Source organism: Vigna umbellata, chromosome 5, assembly GCF_029865625.1.
Source record: "Vigna umbellata cultivar VRB3 chromosome 5, Vumbellata_1.0, whole genome shotgun sequence".
NCBI lineage: Eukaryota > Viridiplantae > Streptophyta > Magnoliopsida > Fabales > Fabaceae > Vigna > Vigna umbellata.
This window is the reverse complement of record NC_142169.1, coordinates 58635494-58656842: the sequence shown is the minus strand read 5'-3', so window position 1 is coordinate 58656842 and position 21349 is coordinate 58635494. Positions and strand designations below refer to the sequence as shown.

At 32.3% G+C, this 21349-nt stretch overlaps 3 protein-coding genes across 3 annotated transcripts; all 3 read right to left on the bottom strand.

The window, feature by feature from the left end:
* Positions 1 to 144: 144 nt before the first annotated feature.
* On the bottom strand, positions 145 to 4855 carry LOC124840501 (cysteine-rich receptor-like protein kinase 2). Its single transcript, XM_088092034.1, has 9 exons — positions 4047 to 4855; positions 3136 to 3445; positions 2619 to 3010; positions 2290 to 2409; positions 1721 to 1848; positions 1367 to 1580; positions 1029 to 1257; positions 762 to 915; positions 145 to 689 (listed from the first exon to the last, which is right to left on the bottom strand). Exons 1-9 carry the CDS (start codon positions 4822 to 4824, stop codon positions 369 to 371), a joined length of 2646 nt encoding a protein of 881 aa, XP_087948160.1. The 5' UTR covers positions 4825 to 4855; the 3' UTR covers positions 145 to 368.
* Positions 4856 to 5552: 697 nt separating this feature from the next.
* Positions 5553 to 8963, bottom strand: LOC124840495 (cysteine-rich receptor-like protein kinase 2). The gene is made up of 8 exons (XM_088116017.1): positions 8456 to 8963; positions 7925 to 8316; positions 7605 to 7718; positions 7130 to 7257; positions 6833 to 7046; positions 6499 to 6730; positions 6195 to 6348; positions 5553 to 6114 (listed from the first exon to the last, which is right to left on the bottom strand). The coding sequence occupies exons 1-8, from the start codon at positions 8920 to 8922 to the stop codon at positions 5812 to 5814; spliced, it is 2004 nt and encodes a 667-aa protein (XP_087972143.1). The 5' UTR covers positions 8923 to 8963; the 3' UTR covers positions 5553 to 5811.
* A 4365-nt stretch (positions 8964 to 13328) lies between these two features.
* Positions 13329 to 18284, bottom strand: LOC124840494 (cysteine-rich receptor-like protein kinase 3). Its single transcript, XM_047316561.2, has 8 exons — positions 17832 to 18284; positions 15665 to 16056; positions 15429 to 15551; positions 15038 to 15165; positions 14666 to 14879; positions 14343 to 14574; positions 14068 to 14218; positions 13329 to 13929 (listed from the first exon to the last, which is right to left on the bottom strand). Exons 1-8 carry the CDS (start codon positions 18215 to 18217, stop codon positions 13612 to 13614), a joined length of 1944 nt encoding a protein of 647 aa, XP_047172517.1. The 5' UTR covers positions 18218 to 18284; the 3' UTR covers positions 13329 to 13611.
* Between the last annotated feature and the right edge of the window lie 3065 nt (positions 18285 to 21349).

Genomic DNA, 21349 nt, shown 5'->3' with positions numbered 1-21349 from the left:
TATATATATATATATATATAAAATTAAAAATTGTAATTGAATAAACAGCTAACATTTAAACTATTTATCAGAAAAATAAATATGTTCAATAAAATAATTTTTCTAATATTTTTATATTATAATAAATAATAGACATTGAAAAAATAAATTAACTTAGGTAGACGCACTTTGATGTGGCTGGACTGGTACATATATGTTAAGGTAGGCTAAACTTTCTGATTTCAACTTGGAACTTTTAACTCTACATGAATTCTTAACACCAACTCAACAACCCCACAATACTATTTTACAACATACGTTCAAGTTGTTTGATTGATAGGGATGGAATAAAGATAAATCCTCTGATTGTTCATTTTAGTCTGTTACATTCATCGAGCTGATGGCAAAGAAATGGAGGCAGTAGCATTGGATGAAGAAGCAGTAGTTGAGACAGACCTAGAATTGTCTTCTCGAGACTTCAAACTGGATACAACAAACACAGGCATAGTTGGTCGCAGGTGGTCTGGGAAGCTCTTGCTTTTCAGTAGCACTACTGCTTCAGACATTGTTGGTCTCGTTGCAGCTGATGCCTGAGTGCATAACAACGCAATTTCTATAATTTTCTTTGCTTCTTCTGCATCATACTCATTAGGGTCTATGGCCTCATCCACAAGCTCCAACTGCATGCCTCTCTCATACAGTCTCCAAGCCTGTTGAGTGAAATTCAAAGTTCAACCATCCCACATGAAAAAGCTAACAAATCCATGAGAAAAATCACTTACTCGTTGAAGAAGGTATTCACGACCATCTTCATCTTCTTTCACATTTGTACTCTTTTGGCCACTTACTATTTCTAGGACTACAATGCCATAGCTGTAGGTATCAGCCTTCTCTGATAATTGGCCATGCATTGCATACTCAGGTGCTGTGTATCCCCTGACAAGTGCACAGAACATGTAGCAGTCCGTAGTTGATGAATGAACACTTACAGATAACATGTTACATTTTTCCAACATGAATGTCAAGAAATGCAAATTGTTCTGACTTACAATGTTCCTGCAAATCTTGTGCTAAGGTGAGAACGATCCTCTGGCAGAAGCCTTGCCAACCCAAAATCAGCAATTTTAGGCTGAAGATCATCATCCAGAAGGATATTAGCAGTTTTGATATCTCTATGTATGATGGAGACATGGAAGTCCTCATGTAGATATGCTAGTCCTCTTGCTGTGCCCAAAATTATATCATACCGTTGTTTCCAATTCAAGGGACCTCTGTCACCTGTTTCCATCAGGTTTGTATCATGGACTTAAAAATGGGTGAAAAAGAGAAGGAAAATAATATAATTTTAAGAAAATGATATTATTCTATATTAGAGGTTGAAAGTTACCAAATAAAAATCTGTCAAGACTACTGTTGGCCATGTATTCATAAACCAGGATTCTTTCTTCTCCTTTAATGCAGCAACCAAGAAGTCTAACCAGATTTCGGTGATGAGCATTACTTATTAGCTTCACTTCACTCTCAAAATCATCCTCCATCTTGCTTGATTTCCCCAACACTAATTTCTTGACTGCAACAATTTTTCCATTTTTCAGAGTACCCTGATCAATATCATTGATTAATTTTAGAACGAAAGTGATTTTTCTCTGTTATTAAAGTTGTTGGAGCATTAACATTTTAGAATATCCTTATTGTGTTTTTGAACATGCTCTCCATTGCAATACTTAAACACAACAGTTACCTTGTATACACCACCGAATCCTCCTTCTCCAAGTTTGTTTTCGTTGCTAAAATTTTGTGTTGCTCCTTTCAAGTCGGCGTATTTGTAATTAACTGGACCTTTCAACTCGGTTGCTCCCAATATATCACCTGCGAAGGAATATAAAGTAGGTTTGATTTTCTGATAAATTAAAACAAGAATGTCTTCTTGGATTTACAGAATTTTGGATAAAACTCTTGTATTCTTGACATGAAGTCTGAATATGTATTCTTTCCCAACACCAACAATGTTTTGTAGTTTTTCTTTTTTTTCTAAATAACAATCTGTATCATTTGACTCGAAAATTTAGTACAAGAATATAAGCAACTCAAACGAATTTTCTTCATTACAAACAAGTAGATAAAGCATTTCTAACTTTAACTTTATATAAATGGTCTAACTTTTGTTCTTTGGAATAACAAGATTATTTTAAAATAGAAATCTGTGATCAAAAGAGATTACAATTGCAATTTGCACTGATATGAGATGCAAAGCACCGATATTTAATATCAAGCATAATGAAGTTAAAGATTTCAAAATTTATAACTTACCTCTTGGAAACCTCTTAGGTTTTCTGGATCTTCGAAAGGCAAACACTGCAAGGATGATGAGAAGTAGACCTCCACTTCCAACAACAACACCTACAATGATCCACTTCTTTCTTGAACCTCCTGCAATACAAAAAAGTATTAACTCGGTTGCACTGTTTTTATTAACTGATTTTATGTTATCTGGGTTAATTTTTCTAACAGTAACTACTCAAAATTTCCAAGTTATGTAAAATTAAGAACACTCATTATATAAGTAAAAATCAGCTAGAGCATCACATACATTCACTAATCTAAAAAACAAAGGAAGGAAATTGCTGTCATGAATTCACCTCGTTTTAAATAGGGTGTGATATCAATGGTTTGGTTATCAGGAAAGAAGGGTGTGGTGGAGTATCTCATGAAACAACCAGCATCATATGCTCTACCCTCTGTGTTGGGAAGACAACTTTGTAAGTTGTTGTATCCAACTTGCATGCATCTCAAACAATCATTCTCTGCGGCAGTTTCAACACATTGTGCAACAGCATAAATTGCACCACCACCAGCCATTGTTGCCTTAGTAGCTGCATAAAAACCTTTGATTTTGGGTGTTACTGTTTGGAGCTGCATTAGCACTTGTTGAGCAGCTAAGCTAAAACCAACAACCATTGCACTGGTGTTTCCACACGATTCACCATTCCCAGGTTCAGTAGTCTCTTCGTAGAACCTCCCAGTCTCGTACCTTGTCAAACCAACCGACATCAAATTCAAACATATAAACAAATTGACTCTATATTTGACCAAAAAGATCCAAATAAAATTATGTGTAGCATGTGGTGTGTTTAATGTGTAATGTGAATAAGAAACCTGAGGAAGCAACCGTCGTATATGATTCTGGCACCGTTGGCAGCAGAGCAGTTGCGGATTTGGGTGGAGGCAGTGTTGAAGCAAGCAAGACATTCAGTTTTGAAGAGATAGTTTCTGCATTGAAACATAGCATATGTTAGCACCTCTCCCCTGGTGCTATTTGCTGTGGCAAAGTGCTTGTTCTGATTATTGCTAATTTGTGCTTTCAGACTTGAAAACGTTTCATTGATATTCTCAAAGAAGCTAGGCAAGTTGGATGAGTTGTATGAGCTGCACCCCTTGTTCAGTACATATGGCTGTGGATTTCCAACTGCGCCATGAACAACATTATCAGCACCACATCAAGGTTTAGGCCACTAACTTTCACCATCAGACAAGTTTTTTTCAGTCATAGCTTATCCTGTTTTAATCTTCTTTGTGTATATATAGTCTCACAGGAAGGTTCTTTTTTGTTTACTTAGATAGGGAGGGAGTTTAATCTTCTATGGTGGAAAACCATTGAAGCTTGACAGTTGATGAATGATTAATGATGGCACCGTAGTGGATGGTGGACTCAGAAAGCTGAGTCAATACAGAAGTTCACTTCAACAGGTGCATGAATGATTTCATTTCAAGATAAGTAAGGCTACCACCTTCTCACCTCTTATAGTGGAGCACTCACCAGAGAATCTAAGCAATTTGGTATAGATATATGATGTGCCTTCAACTCCATGACCAAGTATAATGATTAAAAAAGATGTTTGTATATAAAATATCTTAGACCAAGTTTAATCTTGATCATTAATGTATCATTTTCTTAAAAGTTTTTTAAAGTAGGTCCGTCTCTTAAACAAACAAGCAAGTAAGGACATGTTCAATCAACATAGATCTAACCCTTCATAAAAAGTAAATTGGAATTATTGAAATTCTACCTTGATCTAAATAGGGTGTGATATCAATGGTTTGGTTATCAGCAAAGAAGGGTGTGGTGGAGTATCTCACAAAACAACCAGCATCATATGCTCTACCCTCTGTGTTGGGAAGACAACTTTGTAAGTTGTTGTATCCAACAGTCATGCATTGCAGACAGACATCTTCTGTGGCAGTTTCAACACACTGAGCAATGGCATAAATTGCACTACCACCAGCCACCTCTGTCTTAGTAGCTGCATAAAACCCTTTGGTTTTGGCTGTTGTGGTTTGGAGCTCCATTAACACTTTTTCTGCAACTAATTTAAAACTAGTGGCATTTGAACTCATGTTCCCACATGAGACACCATTGTCAGGTTCAGTGGTCTGATTGTAGAACCTCCCTCTCTCGTACCTGAGAAAGCAGCCATCGTATATGACTCTAGCAGCTTTGGCAGAAGAACAGTTGCGGATTTGGGTGGATGCAGTGTTGAAGCAAGCAAGACAGTCAATTCTGGAGAGGTAGTTTCTGCATTGAAACATAGTATGTGTGAGGATCTTTCCCCTGGCTTGTGATTCTGCGGTGACGAAGTGTTTTCTATGATTATTAACTTGATCTCTGAGCCTTGAAAACGATTCATTGATACTGCCAAAGAAGCTACGCAAGTTGGATGCGTTGTATTTGCTGCACCTCTGGTTTAGAAAATGTGTTTGTGGGTTTGCAACTGAACCATATGCATGAACAATATTAATAGTGCAGCACCATATCAAGATTAAGACCAGTAGATTAGGTTTCATCATCACAACTTCTAGCTGTTTAAAATATTAAGAGACAGAATACACAAGTATTTGGTTACGTTTAGAAGTTATAATATATATATATAGAGAGAGAGAGATGCAATAAGTGAATGATTTCCATAGCGACCCACTTCATATAGTGGCGCACTCAAAAGTAGACTTTAGACAATTTTGGAAAATATATGCAACTCCATGATGATTTAGCATGTTCATTCTATTACAAATTAAATATCTTAAACCACTTATATTTTAGTAATTAATGAAGTAATAAAATACATATTTTGATTAATAATATTATCCACATATTTGCAATATGAACACATGAGTTTAGTTGGGGTTCCAGTTACATGTACGAGAAGGATATAAAACACATGCAACTCTTGAGTTTAAGGAGGGATTCCAGTTACAATAAATTAATTGAGTTGTTTAAAACAAATAAAGAGTACCCAAATAAATTGTTTGGTATGGTTAATGTATTGTATGAAACTGAGACGATCTCCCACACATGTAACAGCTAGTTAAATGAGATTAATTACTTTTTTAAACAAGATGCACGAGTACTATAACTAGGACACTTTTCAAGATATCCAAACGCGTTAAGATTAATCACTGTACATCTGATATAACTATGGTTCACTTTCGAGCATGAAATTCCAGTTTTATCTTTAAAACACACATTCAAAGAAATAAGTATTTAAATTGTGTTTCACTTCGGCTTCTAAGCTAATAGGACTATATTAGATAAGGTAGAAACACATGTAAATAGCTAATCAAATTCGACAAAACCAACAAAAAAAAAGAAGTCAAATTGGACTCAAACTTACATGATTTTGAACAAGGTGTATGGTCAACACCACCTGTCACTAACATACGTTCTACTTTAATTGTACCATTCATAAACAACTGAAGTGAAAAGCAATCCACATCTATCTAAATTACTCTGTCAACTTGTTAGTTGAAGTGAACAAGACCCTTTTCTACATCCCATTATCATCGAGCTGATACAATAGAAATGGAAGCATTAGCATTGGATGAACTTGTAGAGTTGCCTTCCCGAGTCATCACATTCGTTCCAACAAACACAGGCATAGTTGGTCGGAGGTGCTCCACTGAGTTCCTGCTTTTGAGTAATACTACTACTTCAGACATTGTTGGCCTCGCTGCAGCTGTAGCTTGAGTGCATAACAAAGCAATTTCTATTATTCTCTTCACTTCTTCCGCATCATATTCATCAGGGTCAATGCCCTCTTCCAACAGCTCCAGGTGAGACCCTCTCTCGTACAGTTTCCATGACTGTTAAGTGAAAATCAAAGCAATGGTATCATGTCAAGAGAAAAACAATAATTCCCAGTTAATTATATCAACTTGCTTACTCGTTGAAGAAGATATTCACTGCTCTCCTCATCACCCTTCAGATCAGTACTCTTTTGACCACTTATGATTTCTAACACTACAATACCGAAGCTGTAGGTATCAGCCTTTTCTGATAATTGACCATGCATTGCATACTCAGGAGCTGTGTATCCCCTGCAAGTGCATAAGCTTTCTGATAAAACACCACTCACAGATGGCATGTTATGTTTTTCCTACATAAGCTTTTAATCTGTCTCTTTTGAAATGACTTGATGCTCGGTTAAATGTAAAGAAATCAATGTTAACGCATTAGTTTTAACTTACAATGTTCCTGCAAATTTTGTGCTGAGATGTGAACAATCCTCTGGGAGAAGCCTTGCCAACCCAAAGTCAGCAATTTTTGGCTGAAGATCATCATTTAACAGGATGTTAGCAGTCTTGATATCTCTGTGTATGATGGACACGTGGAATTCCTCATGTAGATATGCTAGTCCCTTTGCTGTGCCTAAAATTATATTATAGCGTTGTTTCCAACTGAGGAAGCCTTTTCTGTTACCTGTTTATATCCCAAGTAAGATTGTTGCCAAGATGGGGAAAAAATGAATATATTTGTAAAAGAAAAATTAATTTCTCTCAGTGTTTGACATGAATTATGTACCGAATAAGAATCTGTCAAGACTGCTATTTGCCATATACTCATAAACCAAGATTCTCTCTTGGCCTTTGCTGCAGCAACCAAGAAGTCTAACTAGATTCCGATGATGAACATTACTTATAAGCTTCACTTCACCTTCAAAATCATCCTTCATCTTGCTTGATTTCCCTAAAACTAGTTTTTTTACAGCAACAACTTTTCCATTTTTCAGTGTACCCTGTTAAAAGTAGCTTGTGTGACTGAAAAGGGAAAATAGTAAATGGTTTTCATGACAGCGTAGAAAATACAACATAAATTTACCTTGTATACAGCTCCAAAACCTCCTTCCCCAAGTTTGTTTTCAGCACTGAACTTTTTTGTTGCAGCTTTCAAATCATTATATTTGTACGTAACTGGACCTTTCAACTCAGTTGCTCCCAATATGTCACCTGCTAATTAAGAACGCACACCACTTATGATTTTGTAATAAAAACAAGATATGACTTCTTGATTTGCTTATTTTGTGCTTATAAATAGAACATTTTAATAACAGATCTTTTGAGAAAACATATTATCCACTCAATAATCAAAAGCCAACCATGAAGGAAACTGAAAGGCTTAAAATGTGGAGTTATTGGATGAAAAAACAGATGTTGAAGAACAAAATTGCACTGAAGAAATCCTTTTCGTACTACATATCATTTTATATATATTGTACAACTGAAAAGCACTAAAAATGCAAAGCGTGAACTATTAATAGCAAGCATTGCATTGAAGACTTTTCATATTTACATACCTCTTTGAACCCCCTTAGATTTTCTAAACCATATCCAAGCAAACAACAGAAGGAGCAGAAGAGCAGCTCCAACAACACCACCACCTATAATACTCCACTTTTTCGTTGAACCTCCTGCGATGAAGTAAGAAATTTGACATCAGTTCCAAACGAGGTCTACCATAAAAAAATTATTGAAGGCGTGTTTTTTCACTAGAAACTCTATTTTTATTCTGAAAACGCATTCAAAATCATCAAAACAATGAAAACGGACAATAACATTTAAAACAAAAATACATAACAGATACATCAAAAGAAAGGGAATGGTTTTACAACTTTACCTTGTTTTAAAAAGGGTGCAATATCAATAGTCTGATTATCAGCAAACAAAGGTGTGGTGGAGTATCTCATAAAACAGCCAGCATCATATGCTGTCCCATCTGTGTTGGGAAGACAACGTTGTAAGTTGTCCTGTGCAACTTGTAGGCAGTTCAGACAACTAGTCTTCATGGCCGTTTCAACACACTGTGAAACGGCATAAATTGCACTACCACCAGCAACCAGTGTCTTAGTAGCCGCATAAAAACCTTTAATTTTGGGTGTTGCTTGCTGGAGCTCCATTAACACCGGTTGTGCAGCTACTTTAAAACCAGTGACAGTTGAACTCGTGTTCCCACATGATACTCCACCGCCAGGTTCATTGGTTTCATCGTAGAACCTCTCGCTCTCATACCTCATCTCACATTTTCAGAATATCCAACATCAAAATCAGATATATTTTCTGGCTCAAATGCTCAACCACTTACTAATGAACCAATAACTCATAGGTAACATAGATATTATAGTGGAAAAAGTATGTTTTTTATAAAAACCTGAGGAAGCAGGAGTCGTATGTGATTCTGGCGCCATTAGCAGCAGAGCAGTTGCGGATTTCGGAGGTGGCAGTGTCGAAGCAAGAAAGACATTCAGTTTTGGAGAGATAGTTTCTGCATTGAAACATAGCATAGGTGATCACCTCTCCCCTGGCTTTGTCTTCTATGGCAAAATGCTTGTTCTTATCACTGCTAATTTGTGCTCTGAGGCCTGCAAAAGTTTCATTGATATTGGCAAAGAAGCTACCCAAGTTGGATGCGTTGTATGCGCTGCACCCCTTGCTTAGTAGATTTGTCTGCATATTTTCAACTGCACCATATGCATGAATATTATCAGAGCTCCACCATATCAAGGTTATTAAGACCAGTAGCTCAAGTTTCAGCATTTTGTTGAAGGTACAAAAATTTAGCTTTCTTGCCTCTCTATACAATTTAGCTACAGATAACAAAGGAGGAAGTGGTTCCATCTTCTACATTGCAAAAACATTGAGCAAGGTTTGACTTTTTGACGAAGATTAATGATGATTGATGACACTGTAGTGCATGTTGGTCTCAGAAATCGTGATCAACACGTACATATATAAGTTGCTTAATTAGAAATTTTGACGTTAATTAACCTTTAATTAAGATGAGTAAGTTAAGCTACCCCTCCACTCTTCTCGCCTCTTACATCATAATTGGCATATTGACAATAGAATCTAAACAGTTAGAAATGCACCATAGATCAAAAAACCTAAGATTGACATTTGTAGAGTAGGACCTTTCATTCTTAAGCTAAAGTGATAAGAGTGCCACATTCATCCCTTGAAACACAAATGGTCCTCAGCGAATCTACAATGTTTCAAAATTGACAGTAGCCAATATATAAAAATTCTATGAAGCAAAGGAAACAGATATGTAAAACTATGTATAGATAGTAATTAAGGTTGTTAAGAAGCTTATTAAGTGATTTATCAAACTGGATTAGAGTTCAGATTCTTCGTTTTTTGTGTTCAACACACACTGATAGATTAACTGGTGGAGCATTTCTTATTCAAACCAGAAAGCAGCTTGGTAGAGAGAGAGAGGAATTGAAGGGTTATCAATGAATGGAGTTGACTAACGGAAGATGCCCTCAGCCGCCTACTCTACAACAAAGAAGCAACTCAAGCTAATTAAAGTGTGGATGGGACAATTTTAAACAAACTAAAATTAAGTGATATATTTTAGGAAAGAATAAATATTTTTCAAACGTTAAATTAGTTAAGTATAAATCATATTTGCAAAAAATATTTTATACTTTCAATTTATGTATATAAACTAGGTGTAGTGTATGATCGGACGACGACTACGACAAGAAAGAGTGACACTTGGAAAGGACGGTCAGTTTGCGACAAATAAACAAATTAATCCCACAAAAATTAAGGTAAATCATGATTAAGGGTAATGGACCCGAAATGGGTCGATATTAAGATATCATTAATCTCGGACCCACGCTAAAAATTATAAATATAGGTCAAAGAAAAGAGGTAAGGGATCGCATTTATTGTGCATTTATTACTGTTACATTGAATTACGAAAAAGTACACCTCCGAACGGGAAAGCGAGATAGGAGACCAGAGAGCAAGACCGAGTGGTGGAAGAGAACAAATTGTGAAGGTGTTTGGTGACTCGATCTCGCAACCGAAACACTAGGTAATATTAGTTAATGAAAATTTGTTTGATTATTTTTTTTCCTATCTTGGTATTCCATATATTTATAGAAATGTTTTCCAATCATTATCGTAATCTTTTTGTTCAAGTTTGCCGAGTTAAGACAAAAAATACTATAACTTCGAAAAATCATATGTTTGTTTGCTTCTTGCACCCCATAATTTTTTTTACCATTCTTCCAAAATTTTTAAAATGATATATATATTTCTACTCCTTAAATTTAGATTCTGTTTCTTAAACGTTAAAGTTGAATGTATAATCATTTTAAATCAAGATCGACATTTTTATTATGTGTTAAGCAATACATTTTGACATTTAAATTAAAAGATGTCAAAGAATATCAATGTAAATAAAATAAAGACCGAAAAACCTTGAATAAAAATAAGTATCAGTAACATGTTGGAGATTTATAAAAGATCTTCTTTAGTTGATCAACCAATACCAAAGAAAGATTTGGTAGATCTATTATTTTAAATTTGATTCGAAAATCTCACATTAAGATGAGCAAACAATATATAAATAATAAAAAAAAAATCATAAACTTACCTTTTTAATGTTTTAGATTAAAAGTTATTTTTTTAATCTCTTATACATAGCTTAATAAAGTTAAAATGTAAAAATTAAAGTTTGTAGACGTTCTTTAAAGAAAAAGCATTATGATATAATGGATTAATTTAGTGGTCAGAAAACATGAAAGTGACAAAGAAATAACACCATAGTCCGTGCTTTAGGCTAAAATAGGGCAATGCGAGCCAGCATATCAATGGAGTCCCAACTCTAACCGTAACATCACTGCCCTGTCCAACAGTCCGTGTGAGCTATAAACATAGGCAAACTTGACACGAAAAAAAAAAAAAAAATATATATATATATATATATATATATATATATATATATATATAATAGATTTTTTGTGGTACATATGTTTTTTTAAAGGAAAAAAATTATTTGACATTTGAAAACTTTTACGAAAGTCAAACAATCTTAACAAAAGTTAACTTTTGTATTTAAAAAAAAAGAGTAAATAGTAATGAGAAATCGTGTCAAATGATAGTAGAAAAAATTAGTGTCAAAACATCATTATCTTTTTTAAAATTAAATATATTTGTGACAAAACACATCGTTATTAACTATAATTTTAAAAATAAGTAAGAACGTAGAATTTGATGTAATACTGAGAAGAACTATATTAACTTTATACTACTAAACATAAAACAAGTAAACATAAAATAAAATTAAATAACAAAAAAACTTAAAAAAAGTTGCAATTAAACGCTACAATATTTTTGTATTTTTTAAATGAGAAAGCTAATATAATGTAAATATTGTTAGAATTAGACCTGACCATATTATTCTCTTATTTCATTAAGCTAAAAAATAAATATTTTTTTCTACTTCATTGTCATAAATCATTATCATAAAAAGTAGTTTCCAATTTCTTTTAGCGAACCCTAAATCTTCTCTATTCAATTATAATTCCTTGTAAATTTAATAAAATAAACTCATATTAGTTCAAGAAATTAAAGATAATAATTCACTATGGATAAATTTGAGAAGATGGAGAGAACATTACGGTGTTATTTAGATTAATGGAAAGATGGTGTGATTTGAGATTAAAGTTTGTAAAAATTTGTGTATGATATGATGGGTGTATGATATATTAAAAAATATTTTAATTGATAAAATTAGATGATTCCATTTTATCCTTGAACATAAATGTAATATAAATTTAAATGTAAATAATGAAAATTATGTTAAAATGAAAATGAAGTTGTTATTTAAAATTAAAAAAAATGTTAAAGTTAGAAAAATGAAACTAAATTAAAAGGAATTTGTAGGAATAAATTTCATTTACATTTTCATAAACAATATGATAAAAAATCTTCCAGTGGTATGAATTTGGGAACAAATTATTTTCTAGAAAGAAAATATGATAGAATGTTATCTCTTGAACATATGAGAATAACTTAAGGAATAACATTTAGAATTGAAATTATTTATAACAAGATTAAAGGTTAAAACTTGATTAATTAAATCTTATAAAGTTTAAGTGAGGAAACTTAAATAACATGACACAATTGAAAAATAATTTAAGAAATTAAATAAATTGTAATTTACGTAATGTTAAATTGACTAGGTGAATTAGTTTGTATTCACTGGATGAGCGGGTCTCTGCCATTCCAACTTTTATTTTTTATTAATTTTATGTGTTTTGGACTTTGGACTGTATTTTATGGTTTATATGTTTTCTTAAACTTATGTGTCTATATATAGAAGTAGATCTAAATATTTTGGAGTCATACTATTTGCATTTGTATTTGGATTTTGGAGTCATATTATTTGCTTATTGGATTAAAATATCATCTTTTATCTTATTTTTTTGTCATATTAAAAAAATTCTTAAATATTCTTGAATGTTTGTGTTTTGTGTTTTGTTTTGAAATTATGTTTGATTCATTGTTATTAACATTTTATAAAGTAAAATCTCTAACACTTTATCTAATTCAGTAGAGTTTTTAACTTTTTGTTAAAATAGTGCATTTCTACGATTTATAAATCTATTTTTGTGTTTTTCTATTAATTGTAGTCTCAGTTAACCATTTATTTTGATTATCTTGCATGAATTTTGGTGTTTAAAGATAATGTGTTGGTTTTTTTTTTTGAACTGCAAAATTAAAAAAAATAGTGGATCCATTATTAATACACCACTTAATATATTTTAAATAGTTTAGACTCTTTTTTTTTCTCGCCTTACTCAAGCCTTTATAAATTAATTTTAATTTTATATATATTATTCAAGAATCATTCATTGTGATTACTGATGTAAGCATAATTTTTATCTATTGTTATAAGGGTACGATAAACTCCAATTCATGATTACGGTAATAATACAAGTATAATTATAAAAGTGGTGATGAAACAGAATTTTAAAGTGAGCGTGGTAACGGAGGTGCTGTAATAACAGTAATTATATTTTAATATTTTTGAAATTTTTAGTATTGATATAAAAGTTAATTAATATACAGAATATTAATCTCATTTTGTAATTGAATTGATTAAGGATACCATATACACTATGTAGAGGAATGACTGTGGGATATGGTGGAGGAGTAATAATGATGCTAACTCAGTGCAAATGGTTGAGATGGAAAGTGTATGTAGTCAACAACGATAACGTTGCTTATTGGCTCATGTAAAGCTACCCACTTCATAGTGGCACACTTAGTAAAGAATTTCAACACTTTTTGTAGACATTGTGAAAATTCTATCTCCTTATGCATACAAAATATCCAAACTATAACTTAGAAGAAAATGCAAAATTAATGGTTCGGTTCTACAAAGTGGCTAATTCATCAACTTCACATCAATCACTACTTGACAATTTACTGAGCAACAATAGTCGAAGAATTATGGAAGAAAAATCCCCTTATTTTGAAACAGTAATTCCTTCACGTAAGATATGTTCATCGAGCTGAGAGCGTAGAAATGGAAGCAGTAGCATTAGAAGTAGAGGAAGCAGTTGAGGTAGAGATGTCAGCTGGCCGAGTCCTGAAGTTAGATTCAACAAATACAGGCATAGAGGGCCTATTTTGCCCCAGTGAATTATTGCCTTTGAGTGAGGCTACTACTTCAGACATTGTTGGTCTTGCACCAGCTGATGCTTGAATGCAAAGCAAAGCAATCTCCATCACCTTCTTCACTTCTTCTACGTCGTACTCTTCACCATCCAATTTCTTGTCAACCAACTCCAAATGCCTGTCTTCCTCGTACAGTTTCCAAGCCTGGTATTTCAAAGAGTTTCATATCAGTGTTTCATGTAAATACAACTTTTAAGGTAATATGATAAACACTGGACATTGTTTGTACGTCAATAAAATAAAGTTGAAAATTTTCTTATAGGGTCATGTGAAATTGCTTACCCTTTGAAGGAGGAATTCACCATTAGCATCTGTCCTCAATTCACTATTCTTTTGGCCACTTACGATTTCTAGGAGTACAACACCAAAGCTGTAGGCATCGGCCTTCTCTGATAACTGACCATGGAGTGCATACTCAGGTGCTGTGTATCCTCTGACATGTATATAATTTTCATAGCATCAACAATGGAAGAATGTCTATTCACACATACCATGAAATGGAAACATCCAAGAAAAATAATGTAAAAGACATCTAAGAAACAAACATTTGGTCTTACAATGTTCCTGCAAATCTTGTACTGAGATGAGATTGGTCCTCTGGTAGAAGTCTTGCCAACCCAAAATCAGCAATTCTTGGTTGCATTTCATCATCCAAGAGGATATTGCTAGTCTTTATATCCCTGTGTATGATGCAAACGTGGAAATCCTCATGCAGATAGGCCAAACCCTTTGCTGTGCCTAAAATTATATCATATCTTTGTTTCCAGTTGAGGGGATCCTTTACTTCACCTGTTTTGAAAATTTTAACAAATAGATTGAGTAAAGAGGAGGAACAGAGACTCACAAAATGCTTCAATCAGGAGATTGACATGAGTTTTACCGAATAAGAATCTATCCAAGCTTTTATTTGCCATGTATTCATAAACAAGGATTCTTTCTTGGCCTTTGCTGCAACATCCAAGGAGTCGAACCAGATTCCTGTGATGAACATTGCTTATAAGCTTCACTTCACTTTCAAATTGATCATCGATCTTCCCTGATGGGCCTAAAATTAATTTCTTCACTGCAACTATCTTCCCATTTTTCAAAGTGCCCTGGTCCATGAATTGTGATTTCAGCAACAGTTTTAAAAAGTGATTTATCTTTGTCTCCCGAGTTAATAAACTTTCTCTCTTCTTGATATTACCTTTCTCAGAACGAATCGTGCTTGTTTTTAAACATGTAAACCAATAAAAAAAAATGTTGAAATTACCTTGTATACATCTCCAAAACCTCCTTCTCCCAGTTTATTTTCCTCACTGAAATTTTTTGTTGCAGCCTTCAAATCCTTATACCTGTAGGACACTGGACCTTTCAAGTCAGTTGCTCCCAATATGTCACCTGACAAGGAAACGAAAATTTGGAATATCTCAGTGACAAAATGGATCCAATTATTCATCATAGAAACAGAAATTTTATGTTATTTTGCTAAAGGAGTTATCAGTACAAATTCAACTCCATCAGTATGCTATTTTACTCTGCCGTCAATCATAAATTATAATATATGATAAGTTTGTTAACTTCTATACTATACCATACTGTGATAAAAGTCAAACCAAACATAGAAGAAATCATAAATTCAAAGGTTATCCGAATTGTCTTACCTCTTCGAACCTTCTTGGGTTTCTTGTACCATCTTAGCAAGGCAATTAGTGCAAGGAGGATCACAATCAAAGCCACACCTCCAACAACCCCACCAATAATGGCTCCCTTTTTGCTTGAACTCCCTGCAAGATAAAAAGGCAGTTAAAAAGGTACATTTCTTGGATTTCCTTCACCACTATCATTCATTCAACCTTGTATATAAAAATCAATGTAAAGAAATTATCCTTAACTCTACCTTGTTGCAAGAAGGGTGTGATATCGATTGTCTGGTTATCAGCAAAAAAGGCTGTCTCTGAGTATCTCATAAAACATCCAGCATCAAATGCTCTGCCTTCTGTATTGGGTAAACAAACTTCAATGTTGTTGTATCCAACTGTGAGGCAATCCAGACAACCACTCTCCGATACAGTTTGAGCACACTGTGCAATGGCATAGATTGCAGCACCAGCCAGTTGAGTCTTGGTAGCTGCAAAGAAACCAGTGATTTTGGGGGTTGCAATTTGCAGATCCTTCAGCACTTGCTGTGCAGTTGTATTCAAATCAGTGGCTCCAACTGCTGTCTGATTTCCACACATCATACTGTTCCCAGCCAAAGTTGTCTGGTCAAAGAAGCCGGCGCTCTCATACCTCAACAACACATTTAAAAGTATGAAACATCAAAGTTACTTATTTAAAATACAAAATTAAAGAATTTCTATAAACAAAAGCTTAAATGACATTTTTATATTTATTTCTTCTAATAAATAAGAATAAAATCTTTCAATATCTATGTTTAACAAGTGTACATCACTCTATATCGGTCAACTCACAGACCAATAGCATTTTAACGAATGTATGTACATACTATATTGTATTATTTTATGATTTAGTTTTAAGAAATGGGTCGTGTTTTTCATGACATTAACCAAAGATCACGGTAGAGTCAACTCAATGATCTTGTAGCCACCATTTAAAAAATAGTAGTATTAAACTCCTAATTAATGGTTCATACTAGAACAGTGATATACTGTAACAATGTAGAAGCAAAAAATTCTGTATTTAGGACAACTATATGAATTATTGATTATTTTGAAATAAATTATAAGAGATAGAAACGTGTAACTTTGACTTTAGTTATTTCATTATATAAATCTTATTCTTAATGCTTTTATCTTCATTTTTTTGAAGTCTATACATCATTATTCTGCTGTATTGAAAATTTTATTAATATTTTACGAGATTAGGAAAATGAGAAAAATAATAAGAAATTCTATATTTTTTTTTCTGTTAGCATGTTTAGATAACTTAAAAGTACATTAAAATAACATGAAAAAAGAAATACATGTATACAACTAGTTTATGGTAGAGACAGAAATAGGAAAATAAGGGATATATATATATATATATATATATATATATATATATATATATATATATATATATATATATATAAGATAAAATAATGAAGAAGGAAAGAAAGAAAAATAGTATTGAATAAATAATTTATAATTCGAATAAGATTAACCCTGTTCTTGTTGTCGACTTATGCAAGCTAGTGACATAAAGGAAATATATCATCTCATTTCTCATTATTAATCATGCCAAAAAGTCAACTAGCATTTATATTTTATATTTTTTCATCATTTACATGGGAAAATGTAACAAAAACTCGCTCATTTTTTCTCAAGAATGAAAAAAGTAATTCATAAGTTCAATTATATTTATTAAAAAAATTGAGAAACTAATAAACTGAAAATTACCTAAAAAAACAAACACTCGTAATACATTTTCTAACAAATTTGTTTGAACTTATCTCTTGAACAAAATTAACAAAAAGGCATTTTTGTATTAATTGCTTTTATATTGATAAATTTCTCTATTGTATGCATTTTTGTATTAATTTTAATTACATCCCAAACTATATACAATTATTTGCGTATAACTTATTTACATATAATTCAGATTTAATTTTATTTGGGTGTGAAGCCAAATTCAGACCACAAACCTTTTTTTATCTCTTCAGCTAGCTAATGCTGAACCACGACTCATGACTAAACCAACAAAAAATTCTTCACTAATTTTTTAATTAAAGTTTTGTCAAATCATGTTTAAAATTTAGTCTGTTTACATTATTAAAACAGTAGAAACCATACATGACAACATGGACGCAATCTCAAAAGTCCAAACATTGGAATTCCATCACAGACACGACAATTATCAAATCATTATATTTCCATTATTCTCCATAAAAAAAATATCTATAGAATTTCTTCAATAGTATAATAATTAATAAAATGTTTTGATATATAGATATAATTAAAAAAAGATTGTTTTATTAATAAAACAATCTTTCATAGAATAATAACACTGCGATATGAAGAAAGAAACAGTGATGTATAGAGGTGGTGAAGGTGAAGGTGTACCTGAGGAAGCAACCGTCATAGATGACACGGGCACCGTTAGCCCCGGCGGAGCAGTTGCGGATTTGGGCGGCGGCGGCGGCGAAGCAGGCGGCGCAGTCAGTGGTAGAGAGGTAGTTTCTACATTGGAACATGGCATAGACAGGGTCTTGTCCTCTGGCTTCTTGAGCCGTGGCAAAGTGCTTGCTTTGGTTGGTAACTTGAACTCTGAGATCATTCAAAGTTGCGTTGAGATTTTGATTGAAAGTGGACAAATCCGTGGCGTTGTATTGGCTGCAACCTTTGTTGAGCAGAAGAATCTGAGGGTCTCCTAGGGCACCCTCAAGGCTCCATAATAAGATCAACACAGTTAAGGGTAGGAGGGAACTGAGATGCACTCGCACCACCATGTTCGTGATCCAAGAAAACCAACACAACAAGAACCAAAAAGGTTACAAACTTTATATGGTGTTTTTTATGTGTGAATCGGAGAATAAAAAGGGTCCATTATAAGAATGAAGAAAGAAAAAGATTCTACGTGTTGATGTTGTTGGTGGGGACAGGACAGCATTGACATCGTTGTCGACGATTGGTGTTTTTTGGTACAGTTAATCGTTTTCTGATTGGCGTTTGCGAGGTTGCGTCTTCAAATACCCTATCAAACATAGTGCTGAAATGATGCTAAGAAATTTAGAAAATGATAATAAGTAGCAGTGTGATAAAAATTACTATGAGGATATAGAAGTTTATCCACGTAGAGAGAGATATACACAAATTTAGTATGTGCTGATCTTAGGACAAAGAATTCCTTTTAGGACTTGGAAATATGATTGATTACTTAGTAAATAAATATCTATACACGGCGGCGGATGTTAATATATGGTGAGTAAAAAGACATAATTATTTAATATTATTTGTTCATACCGTATCTCTATCAGAAAATGCTAAATTTGTTTACATCATCTTTCTATACAGAAATAAATATAACAATTTTGCATAAATATTAATTAGAGTATGATAATAATAATCCTAATCTAATGTCAGATAGATATTAATTGATTGACTCGATGTTTAACTTTCAAGGTTAATTGATTGATTTAGTGTTTATTTTGGATTATGTTAATTGATCGATTTAATGTCTATTTTGGATATATTTAATTTTTAAAATATAATTTTAAATTAAAAATAAATTTTAGATTATACAATTTAAAATACGTTCAACTTTTGAAAAAATAAATTTTGAATTATGTAATTTGAAAACTTAAAATAAAATAGCAGCAAATGATTTTTTTCTTTTCAAAGAATAAACCTCAACAATAAGAGTGACGTGGTTAAGGTAGTTTGTCTCAACGGTGGGTCTAAAGCAGCAGAAATGGAGTAAGAAGAAAAAATTATGAAGAAGAGAAAAAGTAAGATAACATCATGAATGTCATGAAGGAAATTTTGGTGTTTTAACCACTCTATAGGTGCACATTAAAACTATGGAAGTGCAGAAAGAAATAGCCTTTTATTCTCTAAATCCAGTTAAGAAAAACAATTTCAACCAATGAAAGTGCGTGATTTTATTTTTAAAAGAACAACGTAATTACTTTTTGTAGCTCTGCAATTACTTTATGCACCCTTCATTGTATTTTCTCCTAATTGTTATCTGAAATTGATATATAATAAAAAAAATTTAAAAATAATAATTACCATAATTATAGTAATAATGTTACTTATGAAAGTAGTATTTCTGTTGGCGAAAATATTCGCCGGAGTAGAGGAAAGAAAAAAAAAATGATATCATCATAATTTTTAAATCTATCTTTTTCTCTCCCAACGTACACAAATAATTTTTTTTATTTCTTTCATTAATTATTAATAGGTTACAAATAAATTAATAAATTGCTGTCTGAATGTGGTATTGAATTGAATATCCCAATTATCAGTAGAATCGTTCAACATCCTTATCAATCATGTAATACTAAAAATAATTATATACTTATAGTCATGCTTTAACAATTGCATCAGATTAATATAATATAATATAATATATATATATATATATATATATATATATATATATATATATATATATATATATGGGTTTGCTAACGCGCGTACGCCTGTTTTTCAGTTGGTACATTTTAGCAATGTGTACTGGATTTTAGTAGACAAAAATATCCTTATATACCATGGATTCTAAGTTCTAAGGTTAAGGGTATTTTAATATAATTTTCATTCTCAAAACTAAAAAAAAAAAAACCCCAAAACCCTTACTCACCTCTCAACCCTTTCTCTTTCATCTTTCTCACTCCAATCTTTTCTCTGTCATCCCTACTGTAGCTCGAATTGAAAAAAATCAGAAACACCCTACTGTAGCCCCAATTGAAAAAAATCAGAAACACTTGCCGTTAAACAATCTTACAAAAAAATGATTTTATAATGAGTTTTGATTTTATAATTTTTGTCTTATCTAATTTTATCCAATTTTCACAAGCATAAAGGAATTGGTAATTGACCTGGAAAAAATCAGAAATACTTGTTGTTAAACAATTTCTTACAAAAAATGATTTTATAATGAGTTTTTATTTTATAATTTTTGTCTTATCTAATTTTATCTAATTTTCACAAGCATAATGACATCCGAAAGAATTGGTAATTGGCCTGGAGGGTTTTTTTTAGAGATGATGATTCAACATATGCAGATGATGAAATTAGGAAATTAGTGAAGATGGTGAAATTGAAGAGATCTTGAATGAACCTTTGCCTCAAGGTGAATATGTCAATGACTCAACTCTTTAGAAAGACAAATTGTTTAAAGACAAGTGTTTCTGATTTTTTCAATTAGGGCTACGGGATGACAGAGAAAAGGTTGGAGTGAGAGAAATGAAAGAGAAAGGATTGAGAGGAATGAGAGGATTGGAGGGTGTTTCTTTTTTTTTTTTAAGTTTTGAGAATGAAAATTATTAAAATACCCTTAACCTTAAAACTTGAATCCACAATATATAAGGGTATTTTTGTCTACTAAAATTCGATACACATTACTAAAATGTACCAACTGAAAAACAGACGTACGCGCGTTAGCAAGCCCTGTATATATATTCCATTACTTGGCCCATAAATATTAGTTTTAGACGGTTTCATAAGTCTGATTAAAAAATATTATCGTGACAACTCTTCTAATTAAATTTAAAATTTTAATAAAAATAATTTGCCACGAGATTTGTTAATTGTTTATAAAGGACCCATGCCTCATATAATTTATACAAGTTATTTATTTTATTTCTGTCTTAGAAATGTTAGTTATTCAATTCAATTCATGTTTGGCCACTCCCTTTCAGACAAGGTTGCAAATAGCGTTCAAACTTCTCGTTAAAAATTGCATTCCCCATACCAACAAAAAAATTACATAATTATTAATAAATTTACCAAGTGTTTTAAAACGATATAATATGTCTTAAAATCCTTTTTTGAAAGAAAAACCTGTTCCAACTACCAATATTAATATTGTTTATGTAACTATAATAAAAATATAATTATTATTCAATTTATTTTATTAT